At 44.1% G+C, this 21,222-nt stretch overlaps 1 protein-coding gene across 1 annotated transcript in view; it reads left to right on the top strand.

Moving 5' to 3' along the window:
* The window catches only part of SRPRB (SRP receptor subunit beta), a 437,229-nt gene that overhangs the window by 58,272 nt on the left and 357,735 nt on the right, over positions 1-21,222 (top strand). Inside the window, exon 3 of the mRNA XM_044070458.1 lies at positions 16,752-16,829. Coding sequence (XP_043926393.1) covers positions 16,752-16,829 — 78 coding nt within the window. The remainder of the gene's footprint in view (positions 1-16,751; positions 16,830-21,222) is intronic.

The following is a 21,222-nucleotide window of genomic DNA, read 5'->3' as shown; positions in this document are numbered from 1 at the left end:
CCCCATTAAGATTCATGCTGCAGCAATTTCAGCTCACTATGATTGTGACCCACCATTGTTTTCTCATCCTTTGTTCAAGCAATTTCTTAGAGGGGCAAAGAATATAAGACCCCCACGTAGAGCTCCTACTCCTGCTTGGGATCTCAATTTTGTGTTGGAGAAACTTACTCTACAACCTTTTGAGCCTGTGGCTACTGCTGAACTGAAATACTTGTCATGGAAGACTGCTTTTTTGTTGGCCATTACTTCTGCAAGAAGGGTTTCTGAGTTACAGGCCCTTATGGCGGTTGAGCCTTTTTTGATTTTTCATAAGGATAGGGTATCATTACGTACTAATCCTTCCTTTATGCCTAAGGTGGTTTCTAGTGTGGCTTTAAACCAAACTATTCATTTGCCTACTTTCTATGCAGATCCCCAAAATAAAGGGAAAAGATTTTGCACACTTTAGATGTACACAGGCTATTGCGTTATTATTTAAGCAGGACTAAGGATTTTAGGCAGTCTCAGCAGTTGTTTGTTTCTTTTGCTTTGAGTTCAGGGCAAGCCTGTGTCAAAACAAACTATTTCTAGGTGGATTGGGTTTTGCATTGCATTTTGTTATTCCCATCATGGCAAGGAGATTCCAGCTGGGATTAGGCCTCATTCCACTAGGGCTACTGCCACTTCAACAGCATTTCTAAGGGGGGTGGCTACTAAGGATATTTTGGAGGCAGCTACTTGGAGTTCAGTGCATACTTTCTCTAAGCATTACCACCTTCCTCTCTACTCTAAGTCTAGGGCTGGTTTTGCCACAGCTATTTTGCAAGGCATGTTATCAGCTCCTGCTTCCTTCTGATTTGCCAGCCTCCCTTACCTCTGCTTTGGGATTCTGCAATAGTTAGGACTGTAGCAATGTGGAATGTAGAACATAGTATAGTTTTGTACCTACCATAAATGTAGATGTTATAGCATCCACATTGCTGCTGTCCATACCCTCCCTCCTTCCCTCTGTGTTTAGGGGTGGTTGTGTAGGTGAGGTTATATTCTGGTAATTTTGTATATATTGTACATAATTTTGGTGCAGGTATGTTTGGAGTTTTTGGTTTTGGCCTTATCTTTTCAGGGTCTTCTGACATCTGGGGCAAGAAAAGACTGAGGATATGACGTCGGTCATGCGCATTAGTACCCTGACGTACTGACGTCAGTCTAATGCGCCCTGACCGATGTCAGCCATATACTTTGGTATTCGGGCCGACTGGACAGCGGACTACCCCAATAGTTAGGACTGCAGCAATGTGGATCCTCGAACATCTACATTTATGGTAGGTACAAAACTGTACTTTTTCTGTTTCCATCTTCTGTGTTTCTTAAATGATCTTGTCATGTCAGGACCCTATTAAAGTCGCTCATTTAATCTGCAGAAGGACCACCTCCTTAACATACTCTGTCATTCTGCAATGTTTGTTTATTTCTAACTTGCTTATCTCCACTAGAACATCCTCTGTTCTGGGTAGAGGTTAATAGTTTCCATGTCCCTCTACCTTTTTATGCTTTTCCTTTAGTCTTAAGTCAGATAAAATTTCACTGTAAGCTGGACTGTGTTTGGGATCACCCTGCCCATTATTGTTTGCAGTTTCTGCGTAAATTCATCCAATTTTCTATAAGTCAAGAATGTGTTTCCGGTCCCCCAGTTATAAAATTTCAGTGTAAGCTGGACTGTGTTGGGGATCACCCTGTCCATTATTGTTTGCAGTTTCTGCATAAATTCATCCAATTTTCTACAAGTCTAGAATGTATTTCCGGTCCCCCAGTTATTCTGAGTTTTATCTCCAACATCTTTTATTACACTCCTCCCTCCAAAAAACTAAGCCAGCCATGACTGTGTGTAGAAATGTTTAAATAATCACTGTTGCATCCCCCCCTAAAAAATATCTGACATGTCTAGGTATTGTAGTGTACCTAGATTCTGACTTCACCCTTTTATATTCTACATCTGAGATTTGCACATCCCTTTCCCACATCCTCCTTTATTTAATTAAGGAATTCTGTTTGCCTGTGCCCCAGTGCTGTCATGCAAGTCCTGTTAATCAGCTCTTTAATATATACCACTTGCTTACCTTTAATTCTGTCCTTTGGTTTAATTAGCTTTAGTCTACCCTCCAGCCTTTTGAGAGTATCATACCATTGCTTGAGATCTTGCATTTATTCATATTTCTGCCTAAACTGTTCCAAGTGTAGAAATTTTCTGGCTCAGTAAAAGTCTTTTCATACTTTATTTTTGGAGTAATATGTGATCTTTTTATAGCCCTTCCTTTGCCCCCCAATATTTTCTCTGCCCTATGAGCAACAATTCCCGCAGAAATTTGATGCTGTCCGTTTCCTTAAGAGGCCTTGTTACTTTCTTGTGGTGTTTTTTCCAAAATAGCAGTAACATGCTGTCTCATCTTTTACAGCCTTTTGCTAACTGGGAGTAAAGCCCCTTGATACCTTTAAACTCCCTTAAATGAAAATTGTTCCTTGCAGCTAGGTAAATATTCACATTTAATTTTGTAAAACTGTTTCAGAATAACAGCCCTAGAGTGTAGGTCAAAAGTTAGACCCTCACCACTTCCCACTGTGGATAAAAGCAAAAAACATTTTCCATTATGTCTGAGGCTTACCTCTTCCTCCTTCATATAAATGATGTCTTCCCTAATGTATCAGAGAAAGAAAAGGGTAACTGTACTTATCTCTCCCATTTCGTAAACTATCAGTAGGAGCCCATACCAGACCAAGGCCTTGGCTGTTGGGGGGGGGGGGGGTAATAGTATGTTCTTTCATTTTGGAAAAAAGTTTTAGGTATGTCATAGCAGTGCTTTTCTGTCGCAAGTTCCCTGAAGTAACCACTCCCAAATAAGTAAACTGATCTCTGTCACTCAAGAATGGGAATTCAAAGCCACTCTGGTGATATAGCAGGATAAAGCCCTGACTATGACCTTGTTGACATGGGTTTGATCAGTCGCTTCAGCAACTGATGAGCAGCAAGGAGGGATGAAAGTTTTCATCCCTGGTAGGGTGTGTTTTTCTATGGGCATGTCCACCAGATGTCATCACTCAAGGCTGGTGATATTGCTGTTGGGGTTGTTCCCTAAAAGGGATTAAGGTGGAGACATGGATGAACTGCAGACAGAGGTGCTGGTTGACTTACAAAGGAAGTGGGGCACTGGGATGACAGGAAGGAAGAAGAGCTGTAAAAATGGGTATCGATTGATCTGATCTCTTGGAGGATATAATTGATAAAAATGTTCAAAATATTGATCACTGCTGTAGTTGCCTAAGCTCTGTGGGCCTGAGCAGCAGGTGAGTGACTCTCCGGTGACCATACCTTGTTCCACAGAACACTCCTCTTTTACCTCTGATCCCTCTGGTGTAGCAGAGAGGGAGAGGGAATGGGGAATCTTTACTATTCATTCAGAATGTTGTGCCCATTTCTAGGGGAGCTGCTGCCATTAATAATACTATTTTTCCTGTCAAAAAGAAACAGAAAATTAAACTTGTATCTACGCCTCCTCAAATTTCCTTAGACAGGAGTAGTTTACTGGGTCTGGATCCGAGTTTAATTCATGCTGTTGATCTTTCTTTTAATGTAGTTATTGATAAAAGAAAGAGGGGGATACCTATTTTCTGTAAGAGATTCATGGTTTTGAATCCGGGCAGGAGGATGAAGGGGCAGATAGGAGTTTTCTGCTCAGTTTTCTTATTACCTTCTCTAAGAAGAGCTCAGTTTCTTTTTCTCCCTGTGAGAGTCTCTCTCTCTCTCTCTCTCTCTCTGACAGTTTACAGAATGTGCCAGTGTTTTCAGTGGGCGAACACTGAGGTTTCTCAGTCCCTCAGAAAAACTGAGCTGTTACAGATTCTTCACCCATTCCCCCAGTTATATCAGCTGTGGAGGATGTGTGTCACTGTCTATAATCAATCTGCTGACCCTGAAAAGGCAAATAGAATGTATAAAGTTCCTCGGGCTTTTTAAGTTAAACTCCTCCCAAACCTGACGCAGCAGCTTTAACTTTATTTAATCATACTGCTGCTAAACATGTGGTTAATTCTAATCCTCAAGGATGTAATAATTGTTGAAAAGTATGGGAGGAAAAAGGTTTCTTCTTTTGAGGAAAAACCTGCTTTAAATTTAGTTTCTTCCATTGTTCAAGTTGCAGCTCATTGTTTACTGTGTTTGTGCGTGTGTTTTACTCAATTGATATGTATTCCAGGGCTATGGCCACTGGTACTTCTTTGGAGAGGTTTCGTGACTGTGTTGTCAGGACCTCCTTGATGATGATGTGGAAAATGAGATTTTAAACTCTTTTATAGTTAGAGATTTTGTTTTTGTTTCATCTACTGCAGAGGTTATCAAAAATTGTGATGAGAGAGGTAAGTTTATAGAGAGAATGTCTGTCTAAGGTTTATTTTCTAATGGATTCTGTGACTCCCCATCCAGTTTTGGCAAAAAACAAAGTAAACAAACCTTTAAGAAGAAATTGCAAGGTGGTTCCATTAAGAATCAGGACCCCCCCCCCAAAAAAGGACAGTCCAAGCCAGAGTGACTACTACTGTGCGAGCGTGTTTGTGCACGCGCACATTTGTATGCATGCGTTTGTGGGTGTTTGTGCATGTGTTCTTGCGTGTGCGTACGTGTGTGTGACTCTGTAGATATGTATTTCCAGGGCTATGGCCACTGGTACTTCTTTGCAGAGGTTTGCCTGGCTGCGTTGTCAGGGCCTCCCTGATGATGATGTGGAAAATGAGATTTTAAACTCTCCTTATAGTTAGTTGGAGATTGTGTCTTTATTTCATCTGCTGCAGAGGTTATCAAAATTGTGATGAATGAGGTAAGATTAGAGAGAATCTCTAAGGTTTGTCAGCCCTCATTTACCAAATTTTCTAATGAATTCTGTAACTCCTCATGCAGTTTTAGCAAAAAAAAAAAAACAAAGTAAACAGACATTTGAGAAAAAATAGCAAGATGGTTCCGGAAAGAATCAGGACCCCTTCCCCCAAAAAAGGACAGTACAACAAGCCAGAGTGACTATTTAAGGGACCTTGTCCCCCTTCCAGCCTTGCAGTCCTTTTTTTTCTTCCTGAAAGTCTGAATCTCCACTTTTTTTTCTTGGCTCTAAAGATTGTTCCTTAAGGTTATGACGACAGTGGGAGGAAATCCTCCTTTTTAGGCTTTATTTGTCAAGCACATTTTTTGGTGTTTTGAAAGTATCTTCTTGTTTCTGCAGTTTTGTAGCCTTTTTTCTGTATATTTACTTTCTTGGGGTCCTGGTTTTCAGTTATAAAGGCTTCTGTTATTTCCAGTTTTCTCTCTTCCCTTGTCTGATATATGTATATCACTGAACAACTATAACTTCATTGCATAACCCAAGTAGTGACTGTGTGATGGCAGAATAACTCAAGCCCTGTCAGTTCTGCTTTAACCAAACATAAAAAATTCTGTTCCATATTTAGAACTCTTAGTTCTGCCCTTCTGTGGCAGAGGCATTTAACCTTTACTAGGACAGGACAGTGCCACAATTATATACAGTCTATGCATAACTAGGGTAACAAGCACCTTTAACTTTTCTAATACCTGTTTATTTAGTGTGCTTCCCTTCTATGTGCATTTTCTTGCCTGTAGTTTCATCTACCATACTGAAAGTAAATTCTAGCTTTTCCACATTATATCTCCTTTCTGTACATATTTCCCCCTTATGTATCTTGCTTTTAACTGAATCTCTTCTTTCCCATCAAAATCAGGCGCTCATACCTTTATCCACTCTTTTCCCTTTCCAGGGAAGGAAGAGCCCCTTTAGAGCTAAAATATTCTTACTGTTTCTCCCAGCCTTTAACAAGCCTTTGCTGACTGCAAAAGTGGTACCATTAGGATAATACTAGGTTTAGAATGGGTATTTCTACCATTTATCTTTACAGCAATATACACCCTAACAGAATAGTCAAAATGTTGTATTATCTCCTGGTTACACATCTTAATTTCACATACTACCTGTATTTTGTAACTTGTCAAATGCATCTTCCTGACTTAATTACTATATGGGAAATTTTATGTTAAAGTATGCTATTAAGGCAACAACTGCTCTACTTCACCTCCCCCCAAGAATTCTAGGCATCTATTTGTGTGGCTTTTTACCTCTGCTGTCTGTTGGTCATCCCCCCCCCTCCCACCCAGTCTGCCTATTTGTTCTCCTTCAGTGGTGCAAGGGTTGACCAGAATGGACTATTATTTAGACAACCATCAGGGGCAGTTTGCTTTTTATTCTTTTCTTCTTGGAACTAACTGTGCACTCTTAGCTAGGCAGTGGGGAGTGGCATGCAACGGGAAGTCTACAGAGGAGGTCTCCTCACTTCTTCTGGGGCGTTCCTTCCAGATGGCCCTCCATCTTCTCTTGGGGCATGAGTGGTGGTCTGTCTGGTCTGGACCATGGAGATTGCACTACCCAGTGTGTCCCTGAGTCTGCACAAAACTATCTCCCTCAGGGAGAGAGAAAAGGGCCATGCCCCTTCCCTTTCTGACTGCTCCAGTGTCAGAGCTGCGTATCAAACCCTGATCAGCTGGGTTGCAGTAAAACCTTCATTCTGCTGTACCACTGAGCCAGACTAGGCATCTCTCATTTTTTTAAGTTTTCTTGTCTCCACTTGCTGTTCTAGTGGGTAATATTTGTAGCAGGTATGTATACTCAACTAACAAAAGCCTGTTATTTTGTAGCTGATAACACCAGAATAATTTCCTGCTACCTAAGAGTAGCTGTTATTTCTCTTATGTAATTCCTCAGCTTTGCACTGCAGGCTACTCCCACCTGCTACCTTAGCTTGTACCACGATCAGTGGGTGAGGGGTTGGCATAATGGTTAAGGTCTTTATTTCACAGATACAAGGTACAGAGTTTGATTCTGATATCTGATTGTTAACTAAACCTGCAGATTTATGTCTTCAGGATTAAAATGGCTCCAAGGGGCAGTTAGCCTAGTACTAATCTATTGTAGTTAGCATCCCTTCCCTCCTTCCAGTTGTAAGAATGTTAGCTCCTAACTTTATCAATAGATTTAACTAATGAATATAACTTAAATAACTTTTCATTTGGTAATATTGCCAAATGTGTTTAGTTTTTAATTAATGTACAGCCATGCTGTACAATTTCCATAGAAAGACACCCATTTTAAGCAACCACCTGCTTGTGCATTTTAGCCCTCCTACATCATTCCTTGCCCTCTGTTCTACATACAGTTTGCCTTGAGTGGCTCAGCAAAAAACTAGTACTGTTTGCTTTCCACAGCTGATGTGCCTTACATTCCACTGCTTGGCAGCATAAGAGTTGGCTCTATATAGCCAAATATAACTACAAATGGTAAGCCATTTGTGTTTGGAAAGCTGCTAGTACAGAGGAGCTCCCCATGTAAGTACTAATCAATAGAGCAATCCTGTCCATTCCTGAGTTTCATGTATTGCCCACCTCCTCCTCTCTCCACTTTCTGACAATTTGCATTTCTTAACACGGGTATCTGTACCTGTCAACTGTCTCTGATTTTTTTTCAGGGGCATCTCTGATTTTAGCTCTGAAGTACGCTCGATAAATAGTGACAGTAATTAGAGATGTTAAGTTGTCTATCTCACCTTCGTTCTTGCTGGTTGGGATTGGAGCCGATCCTCGGCTCCAACTAGGCCATCTTCAATAGCTAGAGAGCTGTTTACTGGCTCGAGGCTACCCCTTATCCCATAATGCCTAGCGATAGCTACCCAAATCTTGTTTGCCGCTTCAGCTGCGAGGTGTCATCAGGTTTGTATAGAGTTTTTTGTGTACTTTTTCGCTAGAATTTAACTTTTCTAGTATTTTATTATTAGCGATAGTTTTTGTTTTCTGTGATAGATAATTGTTTAGCTTATAGTATCCCTTCTTTTTTGTAGAACTCGTTTAACTTAGAGAGTTCTCCCCCACCCCTCCCCCCTTCCTCTTCTTGTCAGGTTAGCCATTTAAGTTAGAGGCTTTCATTCTGCTTTTTTCTTATAGGCTAGCCATTTAAATTAGAGGCTTTCCTATTATCTTTTAAAAAAAAAAAAAAAAACTTTAGCTATAGTCTTTCTAGTAGGTGTGTTTTTTGTAGACTGTATATTGCTTCTTGTTATTGTTGTTATAATTGGTTTTCTTTCTACTGTTAAGTATGTCAAAGGAATCCAAGGTTTCTCGGTTCAAGAAGTGTGACTCGTGCTGTCAGAAAATGTCTGACAGATGGGCACACTCCTTGCGTCTATTGTTTAGGTGCTGTGCACCTGCAGGACTCTTGTTCTATTTGCCATGCCTTTAGTTCAAGAGTCCTGCAGGAGCGTAAGAATAAGCTTATTCTTTGGGGTCTTTTAAAACCCCAGGATTCACCGGCCAAGAGCTCACAGCCAGTGAAATCCCCTAAATCCACTAAGCCGTCTGCTCCAAGTTCGGAGCCATCTTCGGTTCAGGATTTACCTTCTACGTCGGTTCCGGCTGGCACCGACAAGACAATCTCCCCGTTGGCTCCATCAGTTGCTTCGGAGCCGTCGCGAAGCCACAGAAGGCTGAGGTCTCCTTCACTAGAGTCTGTGCATTCGGCTCCTCGGTCTCCTTTACTTTAGAGCGAGCGTAGTCACCGATCCTCGTACTCCTCTCGATCCTCTAGACTGTCGGATCATGATGTGGAGAGAGTGGTTAATAGGTTGCTAAAGTCGCAGGCACTAGCTAAATTGTTGTCCAGCCCTCCTCAACAGGTATCGGCTCCGTCCACTTCTCTCGATGTTCCTCCTCAGACTCCAATGAGTTCGGAGCCGGAGTTCGTTGGGGTTAGAGTACTGGAACCGTCTACTCCGATAACTCTCTCACCTTCGGTTCCAGTGTCGGCTCAGATTACCTCGGTGGTACCTTCCATCGAGGGATCTAGGCGCCGGGGCTCCCTCGTCGGCTCCGAGGATGCGAGTGGCATCGCGCCCTTGTCCGACCCCGTTCTCCCTCTCGGAGCTTCGGCGCAGGTGAGCTCGGCTCCAACATCGGCCTCGGAGCCGTCCCCCTCGGTGCAGAGAAAGATTCCCATTTCATCGGAACCAGAGCTTTCTCTGCATCATGGCAGGGATGCCTTCGATGTCATGTGGAGTGTGCTGTCCTCGGAGTCAGCTCCAATATCAGCCCCACCAGCTCTGTCCCCTGTAGTGCTTGTGCCAACCTCTGCTCCTCCTCCAGACCCTAAGCGTAGGGAACCGATGCTCCAGGACACCCCATTGGGTGTTTCCTCCTCTTCTGAAGCCTCTCCTGATCACTCAGAAGAGGCCCCTCGGAAGAAAAATTGTAAGAGGAAGCACATTGACTCCCCAGAGTCTGTCACTTCTGATACAGACTTGGATGATTCGGAAGGTTCCCCCGAGATCCCCCTCTGAAGAGGTTTCCTTCTCGGACATCCTAGAAATGCTTAAGCAGAGGGGGAACTGGAATCCCCTAGCCCCTTCTGAGGATGGGTCTGTATTTCTGGATGCCTTCGGTTCCCGACCTTCCACCTTCTGGGTGTCTCCACCTTTCGATCAACTTATGACAGTGGTGGCTCAAAAGGCTTGGTCAGCTCCGGATACAGTGGAACCAACTCCGAGGAGACAGAGTAAATTTATTACAGAACCCCAGGATAAGCAGTTCCTTTCGAAAGGTGTCCCTGTTGATGCTATGGTGGTAGCAGCAGCCACCAAAAGAGTTAGCGGAGACCTCTTCATCTGTCCATCCCCCTAACAAGGAGTCTAGGATGATTGACAGGTATGGGAAGCGAATGTTCGCTTCAGCGACCTTCTCTATGAGGTCACTGAACTACCTGTGTCATTTTACCCAACTTCAAAGGGATTTCCTTAAAGAGCTCGGAGATACCCTCCCAGATCCAACAGCTGAGGGAGCACAAGTCAAGGTAGCTTCCCAGCTAGCGACGCTTAATTCTGTTGTTAACTCCTCCATGAGGCTCATTTCCTATGCAGCCGATGGGGTGAGTAGAGCCGCAGGTACCGGGGTGGCCCTTAGGAGGCATGCGTGGATGCGGCTGTGTAACTTTGCGGAACCCTTTCGAGCGTCCTTCACCAACACTCCCTTTGATGGTTCCTTTCTTTTTGGACCACAGGTGAAAGACACTTTGACTAGGTATGAGCAAGAAGGCAAGACTCTCTCTGCCATGGGAGTCCATTTTTCCACTCCCTCTAGACCTTACCCCAAGGGTCAGAAGAGTGGGAAGATCTGGTTCCGTAAATCTCAGGGAGCCTTGCCTGACACGTAGTGATTTTTCCTCCAGAGGCAGAGGGGGAAACAATAATAACAGATGCCGCCCTCGTGGCAGAGGGGGTCTGCAGAACCAGGGCAACAGAGAATCCTTCTCTGAGCCCTTCCAGCAGCCCGGCTGCTCAACTCTGGAGGTAGTCGGGGGAAGACTTTCGCTGTAACCAAAAGCCTGCCAAAGTTTAACACAAGAAAGATGGGTATGGTCCGTTATATCCGGAGGTTACAAAATTCCCTTTCATCAACCCCCTTTACAGTCAAGGAAGACCCTTCCAGATGTTCCACCCAATCTGAAGGAGCAAGCAGCAATAGAAGTTTCAAAACTGCTAGAAAAAAGAGCCATCCAGGAAGTCCCGGCAGACCAGCACGGGTCCAGAACTTACTCAAGGTTCTTTTTAGTACCAAAAAAGACAGGGGACTGGAGACCGATTCTGGATCTCAGCAGACTAAACAGGTCTGTGCAAAGAACAAAGTTTCGGATGGTCTCGCTACAGTCCATTCTACCCTTTCTGGGTCAGGACAATTGGATATGCTCAATAGATCTTCAGGACGCATACTACCATATAAAGATGGACAGGCGCTCCAGGAGATATCTTCGCTTCCGGCTGGGGGCCAGTCATTATCAGTTCAGAGCTTTGCTCTTTGGTCTCACCACAGCCCACAGGGTGTTCACCAAATGTATGGCAGTGGTCACGGCTCACCTGAGGCGTCAAGGATTCCAGGTGTTTCCGTATCTAGATGACTGGCTCCTTACTGCTACCACCAGGCATCAACTCATACAAGCACGGGACTACACCATCACAATCTGCTCCTAGCTCGACATTACAATAAATTTCGAAAAATCTGCCTTGTTGCCCTGTCAATCTATCACTTACATAGGAGCAGACTTGGACACAAAGGATATGTTTGCAAGGCTACCACTAGAAAGGGTGTCCGCAATCCGTCAGCAGGTACAGGTTCTGATGCAGAGCAAAAGGATCCAAGTCAGGTACATCCTTCAAACTCTGGGTTCCATGGCAGCAGCCATTCTCCTAATCCCAATGGCGCGCTTTCATATGAGAATTCTTCAGTGGTTTCTGTTTACGCAATGGTCTCTCCCAAGAGCTACCCATGACATGATCATGATCACGGATGCGTGCAAAAGACATCTTTCTTGGTGGATGGTCTCCCCACTAGTTACTCAGGGCAGACCTTTCATACAACCCCCTCCGGTAGCCACAGTGATGACAGATGCCTCCCTGATAGGGTGGGGTGGGGGGGCATTATCTGGGCAGGACAGTCCAAGGCACGTGACAGCCTCAAGAGTACCATCTGCACATGTCCTGGAAATGAGAGCTGTGCTCCTGGCTTTGCAAGCCCTTCAAGACTCTGTTCCTTCTGGGACCATTGCTATTCAGATGGACAACATGTCAGTGGTGTGATACATCAACAAGCAGGGCGGAACCAGGTCCTACCCCCTGTGTCAAGAAGCACTCAGACTTTGGCAGTGGGCAATTTCCTCCCAACGTTTTCTGATTGCGACGCACATCCCTGGGATATCCAACGTCATAGCGGACAGGCTCAGCAGAGCTATTCTCATGCCTCACGAGTGGTCTCTGAGTCAGGAAGTTGTGAATCTTGTTTTTCGCAAATGGGGACAGCCTTGCTGCTATCTCTTTTCCACCCCCTTCAACACCAAATGCAGCAACTACTTCTCCCTTCTTCCGCTTCCGGGTCACCTACCCAGCGATGCTCTAGTCCACGATTGGCCCCAGGGACTTCTTTATGCCTTTCCCCCTGATACCCAAACTTATACAGAAAGCAATATTGTTGGGTTGCAAAATGATCCTCATTGCTCCCTACTGGCCTTGACAGATATGGTTCCCATTCCTGCACAGTTACCTTCTCGATCAACTCTGGACCCAATTCCAGACCTCCTGGTTCATCAATCAGGTGGGTTGCATCAATCCCTCAAAACTCATAAGCTCTGTAAAACTTTTTTGAGAGGGACATCTCTTCTTAGGCCTCCAGTGAGAGATCCCCCTCCTCTTTGGGACCTTAATTTAGTCCTAACTTCCTTAATTCTGCCCCCTTTTGAACCAGCAGCGTCCTGCTCTATCAAGTTTCTGTCTTGGAAGACGCTCTTTCTGGTAGCTATTACTTCAGCCAGACGCGTCTTCGAACTTCATGCGCTATGTGTTCGTCCTCCATACTTGGTTTTTCATAAGGACAGGGTTGCTCTGAGGACTAATCCTTCGCTTCTCCCTAAAGTCTGCTCAGAAAATAATTTAAACCAATCTATAGATCTTACTGTGTTTTTTCCCTAATCATACCAACACGGCATAGTACAAACTACACCAACTGGACGTTCATAGGCAATTGCGTTTTTACCTGCACAGAACTAAAGAAGTAAGGAAGTCGGACCAACTATTCCTTTCTTATGCCTTGGGCAAACAAGGTCTCCCAGTTTCCAAGGTAACCTTGTCCAGATGGTTGTCACACACTATTTCTTTTATTTGTCAGTTAAGGAACAAACAGTTACCTATTAAACCAAAAGGTCATTCTGCTAGGGCCTTGACCACCTCTGTAGACTTCCAGTCTAGGTTGCCCATGGATTCCATCTGTGCAGCTGCCACGTGGGCAAACCCTCATACCTTTATTTCTCATTACTAGTTGGATATGGTCTCCAGGAGCAGAGCTGACTTTGATTCCACTGTTCTGAAGAGTCTGTTCCACTGAGCCACCCAGGATTTTAGGTGCTAGGGATGCTGTCCCAAGCAGCAAGAACGAAGGCGAGATAGACAACTTAACATAAAGAAGTTATGTACCTACCATAATGTTCCATGTTAGTTGTCTTCATCTTGCCTTCCTTCTTGCGTCCCACCCTCCGTCCCCCTGTCCTAGTGGATCGAGAGGAGTTTTTTCTGTTTCACTGGCTGTATGTTCTCTTGTCTCCTCTATTGACTTAGAGAATATGGCAGGTATAGTCAACTGATTTTTTTGACTGGTTTATTCTGTTATGTCTGGAGTTAGCTATTTCAAATGAGATCTGGGTAGCTATCGCTAGGCATTATGGGATAAGGGGTAGCCTTGAGCCAGTAAACAGCTCTCGAGCTATTGAAGATGGCCGAGTCAGAGCCGAGGATCGGCTTCGATCCCAACCAGCAAGAAGGAAGGCGAGATGAAGACAACTAACATGGAACGTTATGGTAGGTACATAACTTCTTTTTATAGACTTCTTTCACTTCAGAAAATATGTATTGATTTGCTTTTGGTTATTCTGTCAATGTCTTAAGTTAATAGTAAAAGTATTTTAAAAAAAAAAATGCTACTGATTGTCACTGATAGTTTCCGGATTTGTCCAGGAGTCTCGTGAGATTTGTCCCTGATTGGTTGAGAGCTATGAGGGAATGGGCATGATCATGTCGTCATTATTACTTTTGGAAGAGTTCTAACAGACTTGGTTGATACCCATCCAAAAAAGTACAAAAGCAGTTAACCTGTGTAGCCCTAAGTTACTGATCCATGTACTGTCCCATAGAAAACTGCCATTGTTTAGCCACTGAATTAAAGATCTGTTGCAGAGACTATAGCTTTTTTGTATAGTTCTCACCAAGGTACGCCCATCCGTTTAAGACGTTGCAATCCTCATACCAGACAGCTTTAGCTCTGCTGTGCAATCTGTATTCACTGTTCTATTTCAGTTTTCCAGCTCCTTGCCTATCCTGCATACACTTCCCAAACAAAGGGAACAGTTCTGTGGCTACTGGTACACTCCTTCCTTTGTTACTAAGTGGTCTAATGAGTTATAAGTTTGAGGATGAACTGTCTCCCCTGTGTCTCCCTAAAGAGATCGTATGAATCTTTCTCTCTGCTTCTTCTGGAAAGGTAAATGTGATTTGGGCCACTTGAGAAGTAAATCTTCAATTACGCTGGGTGCAGCCTTCTCACCTTCTACTTCTGTGTTCACATTGTGATCACCTGAAAAAAATGCTGCTGTTCTGTGTGATCTCCGTTGAAGACATGCTTATGTTGTACTGTGGAGTCTCTGACCATTAGGTTTTTCTAGTAGCAATGTGTATGGCCTGGAATTTGATGGTCTACAATATGGTAAGATGATCAATTTTTTTAGATCTCCATTTGACTGGCTATGATGATGGCTTCGTTCAAACTTCCGTATGTCGGAAATTTGTAGATGGAAGCCAGTTTCTGCATGGTAATAACTGTCACCCTCCCCACATGATTAAGTCTCTTCCCTATGGAGAGTGAGTTAGGTTACATAGAATTTGTAATAATGAAGTTGATTTATGTAAGGAAGTTCGTGAAACATTACTTATGTTTCTACCTAGGGGTTATGATAGAAACATCATATCAGATGCAGTGAATAAAATTGCTGGACTTTGTGTGGAGCAACCACAAGTATTTAAAAATAGGGGACAAATTTGTATAAAAGGTGGTGTGGACCGTATGTTTTTTGTTACAACTTGCAATATTTTAAGTGATTACATTTGTGAGCTAGTTAAATACTATTGGTCATTTTTAAGGGGAGACAATAAGTAAGTTAAGTGAAATAATTGGTAGCCTGCTTTTTATCTCTTGTAGAAGGGGACAGAGTTTGAGGGGCAAGTGGGTTAATTCTTATTTTGTGGTACCTGATGAAAATGTTATGTTTCCTGTAAAATGTGTGGGCACATTACCTTGTAATAATTGTAATGTATGTAAATGTATTGTTCGTAGTTTCGGTAGAATTAATGGGAAAAGATTTGAACCGAATAATAAATTTTCTTGTGACACTGATCTGATGGTATTTTATATTGTCTCACATGCTCCTGCAACATGTTTTATATTGGGCAAAGTAAGAGGAGATTTAAAGTTGGGCTGCAGGAGCATATTAGGGACATTACAAAACAGAGAGCAGAAAGCTCTACAGCTATGCATTTTATGGATAAACATGGTAGTGATTCTTTTTTAATACAGGGTACAATTTTAGAAAAAGTTTTTGTTAGAACTGGTGATGTTATGTTGATAATGCTTCTTTATATAACAATATATATATTTTTATTTATTTTAAAATACAAGACTCTTTTACCATGGGGATTGAACCATGAACTTAATTGGAAATATTTGCTCTAGTTAGCTATTTATTCTATTATTGTGATTTCTTAATTGTTTACTTGTTTTATTGTACAGCACAGCTGTGTGTGTGTGTGTGTGTGTGTGTGTGTGTGTGTGTGTGTGTGTGTGTGTGTGTGTGTGTGTGTATATATATATATATATATATGTATGTGTATATATATATATATATATATATATATATATATATATATATATATATATATATATATATATGGTTCCACTTGAAATCATCGAAAGCTTGAAACATCGAAATTCTGATCATCGAGACCAGAGCATCGAGTTTCAAACCATCGAAGATTCAAAGGGAATGTAAAAAAAGAAAAAACCTCTATAAAAAAAATATTTTATGCAGGGGGTCTTTTTTCCCTTTCCCGGTACTGAGCAGCTGTGGATTTGGCATATATTTAGTCAGAGTTGTGTGTGTCTTGCACTGCACATGGGTGATTTAGGGGGCTACCCTGAAAAATAAAGATAGTTGTTTCGATTTGCCCGGTTAATTTGTACACAACAGGCAACTGCCAGTGTTGTATGAATGAGCACTTTTGTGGCAAGAGGGATTGTTCATAGAAGAAGCTAGTATTGTGGGTTTGAGTGTTGCTTTTTATGGATCTGGGTTTGACCTGCCATAATTGTCGGTGTAATTTGTGTCCATACCAGAGATATGTAATGGATTTGACTGTAATTGGAAGTAGTTTTTGTGGTTTAAATGGCTCTGCGTATCGCTGGCTTCTTGGATGTGGTATAGATGTTTGTCACAAGGTTAAGATCATTGCAGGTAAAAGATGGTCTGTGTCCGTCATTCATGATTTTAAGGGTTGCCTTTATTGGCTGTTATAGATAGACGTGAATGTACCATGCCAAAGAAATGTCTGAATGTATTTTAATATTAAGAATAGCCTTGTTAGGGAGATCCAAGCCAAAATTTGGTGGTAGGCCCCAAGTTTCTAACATCTGCTGCAGCCATAGTTCCTAACCAAATCTCCCACCATACCAAATTTAGAGCAAGGTTGTAAAGGGGTCCATTGTCTGTAGACACTTTTTTTGCAGTTTGTTGCAGGACTTCTAGCTAAATGAAATTTCTATAAGAAGACATGATAGTCCTAAAAATATTGATAAAGTTTGCAAATCTCATTTCAGCATAGATATATAGTTGGTAGAGTGCATTTTATGTTTAAAACCTTCAGGGTTTTACCTCTTTGGGAGTAAGTATATGTGGAATTGGGGGAAGATAAACTTAATAATGTCTTTACTAAAGAAGCGCTACAGTGAATGTGGCTACAGTGAATGTGCTAGTTTTTGTTTTTTGTTGAGGCAGTGCCTATCTCTTCTTTTAAACTTTTATGTATTTTTTCCCTTGCAGCTTCTTTCAGGAAAATTTAAGAAGACACAGACTTCAATCACAGATGGTTCTGCTGTGTACAAAGTGAAAAATGACAAGGTAAGCTGACTTTTGGTACCTTTTAAGTAAGGGAGTGTAATGTGTCTGATGTGTGTAGAATTGGCAGCTATATAACTGCTTTTAGTTGTATCGCATTCTCTTAATTTAGCCACAATTCTGAAGAAATTTGAGAGTGACAATTAGTTTTGGAAGACTGGTATGGAAAAAAGTGCTGTATTTCACTTTAGTTGTTTATCTATCCTGAAAAACATATGACAATGTAAAGTCTATTTTTTTGCCTGTTTTATCACTTGCGTTGTCTTGAATGCTGCTATAAAGTTTGTTTACTTTCAATTTCAAAAGAACATTCTGTGGATCAGCCATCCTGTCTGAAGTAATAGTTTTGACAGGTCCATACAAGTTATCTGATGTTTATGCCCTGAATTCCTTTTTCTTTTCTGTTTCATGGTGGTTTCTTCACAGTAACTTATAATCTGAAGTAGGAATGTTCATTTGTCTGCAACCTGTGGGTTACGGATCCGATATCGGATCCGAGCCGACAACTTGTTTCAAGCTAATGGATCCGAGCTCCTAGCCCCTCCCTTCACCCATAATCCCCTGCTAACCCTCCATGACCTCAGATCTAGTTTGCCGCGCTTGTGATGGCTGGATCTTTTTGCGCTCTGTCAGATAAGTCAAAAAAAGTTAACTTTTTGAATTATTTCTTGTCAGGAAATACTTTTTTTGTTTAAAGTAATATTTGTATAGTGTGTCTGTGTTAGGTTCCTTATTTTTTTTTATTAATACCCTCCCTTCGCTGGTCGCTAGTGTGTGAGTGTTTGTTGTGTGTCTTTTGGGGCCTGTGTGTGTGTGTAGTTGTTTTTCTTTTTTTTTTTTTTTTTTTTTTTTTTTTTTTTTTGTAACTAAAAAAGAAGGGAATGGCTGAGGGCCCCAAAAGCCATATTTTCTAAATGTACCGAGTGTGGCCATAAGCTCTCCCCGGCTGATGGCCACACTTGGTGCCGGGTGCTGGGGTTGAACACCTCACCTCGGGCTGTACTATCTGTGCAGCGTTCAACCCCAGGGCACTGAAAGAACGGAGGTCGAAGCTGGTCCTGGCGGGACTTCTACCCCCGGATTCAGCTTCGGCCTCCGCTACTTCTGCTACTCCTGTGGCTCCATCACAGACTGTGATGGTTGCCCTCCTGCCCCCTGCCTCCGACTGGGACTCAAACTCCCGCTAAAGTGTCGGAGGACAGGAGGCCAGGAGGAGAAGCGGAGGAGAAGCACCACAGCGGTGGGCGAGACCTCCGTTTGGCCCCGCCAGCTAAGCGGCTTCTCCCTCCATTGCTTCTAGGTCTCCTCCTCCTCGGCTCCGATCCCTTCTTTCTCCCGGGGCCCGAGGAGGAGGAGACTGATCTCGTCGAGGTCATCGGCGGCATTCCAGGCCTGCCTCGGTGGCCTCTTCGAGATCTACATTCAGTTTATCTGATGCAGACTTGGACGGATGATGCGAAGGTTCATCCAGGCCCAGCTGCAGATGGGAGTGCTCTTGCCTCCCCTCATGGGGAGCTCGACACCTTTTACACCCAATTGCTCCTTCTCCGACCCGCTACCGGGTTGGGCCTTCGAGCCGAGCAGCCTTGGAGCCAGGGTGGGTCGGCGCCGACAGTACTTGGCGCCGGATCCGACCCTACCCTCGAGTCTGTCGGATCCGACCTCTCGGAGCCGTGGTCAGCCGGATCCGGGATTCAGTGTGCCTTCGGCTCCGTCCAGGTCGGAGCACACTGGTCCTTGGATCCGACGGTCTCGGCGGCTACGATCCTTCATCGGATCCGAGTGGGAGCTGACTGGATCCATTGGAGAGTGGCTCTCCCTCGGCATTCAATGTTGTGGAGAGGGCTCTGTTGAGAGCATCCGGAACCCCGGTCCTTGCATCGACTCCTCCCTGCACTCCCTCTCTGCTGGGCCAGGCTTCCATCACCCGGCCAAAGGGACAGCCTGCTTCGATGTCACAGACAGTTCCATTGGAACAAGATGTTGCTGGCGAGGCCTCCTCGGACAGTCCCCCCGAGGAAGCTCCCGCAAGCATAAGTGCAAAAGGAGGCACGTGGACTCCCCTGAGTCCTTAACCGAGGACACGGACTTGGAGGAAGGGGAAGGCTCCCCAAGATCACTCCCTGAGGATGTTTCTTTTGGAGACATCATGGAGATGCTAAGAATCAGAGGTGGGTGGTCTGCCCCCAAGTCTTCCTCTGACGAGTCCGTGTTTCTGGAGGCATTCGAGGCAGGCCCGTCTACCTCCTGGGTGTCCCCTCCAGCCGATCCCCTGGTGGACCTTATTACCACCAGGGCATGGAAGGATCCGGACACCGTGGAGCCAATACCCAAATGACTGGATAGGATTCTTAGCCCCCCCCTCAGACCGGTCTCATTGGTGTAAGGGCCCCCCTGTAGATGCCATGTTGACGGCGGCAGCCACAAAGAGGGAATTGGCTCAGGAGAGTCCCTCAGTCCATCCACCGAGCAAAGAGTCCCGTTTGATGGATCGCTTAGGGAAGCGAGTCTTTAGTTCAGCGACCATCTCAGTAAGGTCTCTGAACTATATGGCACACGTCATCAGGATGCAGCGGGATCTTATCAAAGAATACGCTGCATCCCCCCCTGAGTCCATGTCGGAGGAGGATAAACAATTGTACTCCACCCGAATGGCCACTCTGAGATCTATTTCAAACACCTCTATGCGGCTATTGTCCCACGCCACAGAGGGAGCCGCTAGGGCCAGCGGAGCAGGCCTAGTCATGAGACGTCGGGCCTGGCTCCATCTTTGCGACTTTACGGAGCCCTTTAAAGCGTCCTTCGCGAACGCCCCCTTTGATGGTTCTGCCCTTTTTGGCAAAACAGTTCACGAGACGCTTGTCCAGAGCGAGAAGGACGGGAAGACGTTGTCTGCCGTCGGAGTCCGCTTCTCTGCTCCCCAGCGGTCCTTTTCAAGGAACCAAAAGGGTCAGAAGAAGATGTGGTTCCGAAAATCACAACATTCCCAACCAGCTCCGGACAACCAGTCCTACCGTGGCAGAGGTGGACAGGGAGGACGTCGCCCTAGGGGCAAGAGGGGCTCCAAGAAATTTCGGGTCCAGAGAACCTTTCTCTGAATGGCCCGCGCAGCAGCCCTGAGGGGTTGCCCGGCTGCTCCACTCTGGAGGCAGTCGGGGGGGGGGTGTTTTTCTAAGCATCTAGCGGCATGGGAGTCCATCACAACAGACCGCTGGGTGCTTCGCATCATATCCATTGGGAACAAAATACCAATTCTCCATGTCCCCCAATCCAAGAACAGTACAGTTTTGTACCTACCATAAATGTAGATGTTCGAAGATCCACATTGCTGCAGTCCTTACATATGGGTAGTCCGCTGTCCTCGGTCGGCCCGAATACCAAAGTATTAGGCTGACGTCGGTCATGGGCGCTTAGATCTGACATCAGAGCGTCAGGGTATAAAAGCGCATGACCGACGTCATATCCTCAGTCTTTTCTTGCCCCAGATGTCAGAAGGCCCTAAAAAGAAAGGCCACAGCCCAAAAACAGGATACCTCCCAAAAACATGCCCAACAACAACCATCACCCAAACCATATAACCATGTCAAACTACAGAGGGGAAGGAGGGAGGGTAAATTGGACTGCAGCAATGCGGATCTTCGAACATCTACATTTATGGTAGGTACAAAACTGTACTATGTTCTTCATCTCACATTGCTGCAGTCCTTTTCATCTCACATTGCTGCAGTCCTTACATATGGGTAGAATCCCAAAGCAGAGGTAAAGGGAGGATGGCAAAATCATAAAGCATTAGGGGCTGCTAAAATGCCCTGTAATATAGCAGTGGCAAATCCAGCCCTAGACTTAGAATAAAGAGGAAGGTGGTAATGCTTGGAAAAAGTATGTACTGAACTCCAAGTGGCTGCTTCCAAAATATCTTTTGTAGCTACCCCCCTTAGAAAGGCAGTAGAAGTGGCAGTAGCTCTAGTGGAATGAGGTCTGATTCCAGCCGGAATCTCCTTACCATGATGGGAATAACAGAAAGAAATACAAAACCCAATCCATTTAGAAATAGTTTGTTTTGAAACAGGTTTTCCCTGAGAACCCAAAGCAAAAGAAACAAACAACTGCTGAGACTGCCTGAACCCCTTGGTTCTGCTCAAATAATAACGTAACTGCCTGTGAATATCCAAAGTATGCAAAATCTTCTCCCTTTATTTTGGGGTTTGCATAAAAAGTAGGCAAATGAATAGTTTGGTTCAAGGCCACACTAGAAACCACTTTAGGCATAAAGGAAGGATTAGTGCAAAGATACCCTATCCTTATGAAAAATCAGGAAAGGTTCCACTGCCATAAGGGCCTGTAATTCAGAAACCCTTCTTGCAGAGGTAATGGCCAACAAAAAAAGCAGTCTTCC

This window comes from Protopterus annectens, chromosome 4.part1 (genome assembly GCF_019279795.1).
Source record: "Protopterus annectens isolate FY-2018-M chromosome 4.part1, PAN1.0, whole genome shotgun sequence".
In the NCBI taxonomy this organism is placed as follows: Eukaryota; Metazoa; Chordata; order Ceratodontiformes; family Protopteridae; genus Protopterus; species Protopterus annectens.
This window is presented reverse-complemented; position numbering and strand designations above follow the sequence as displayed.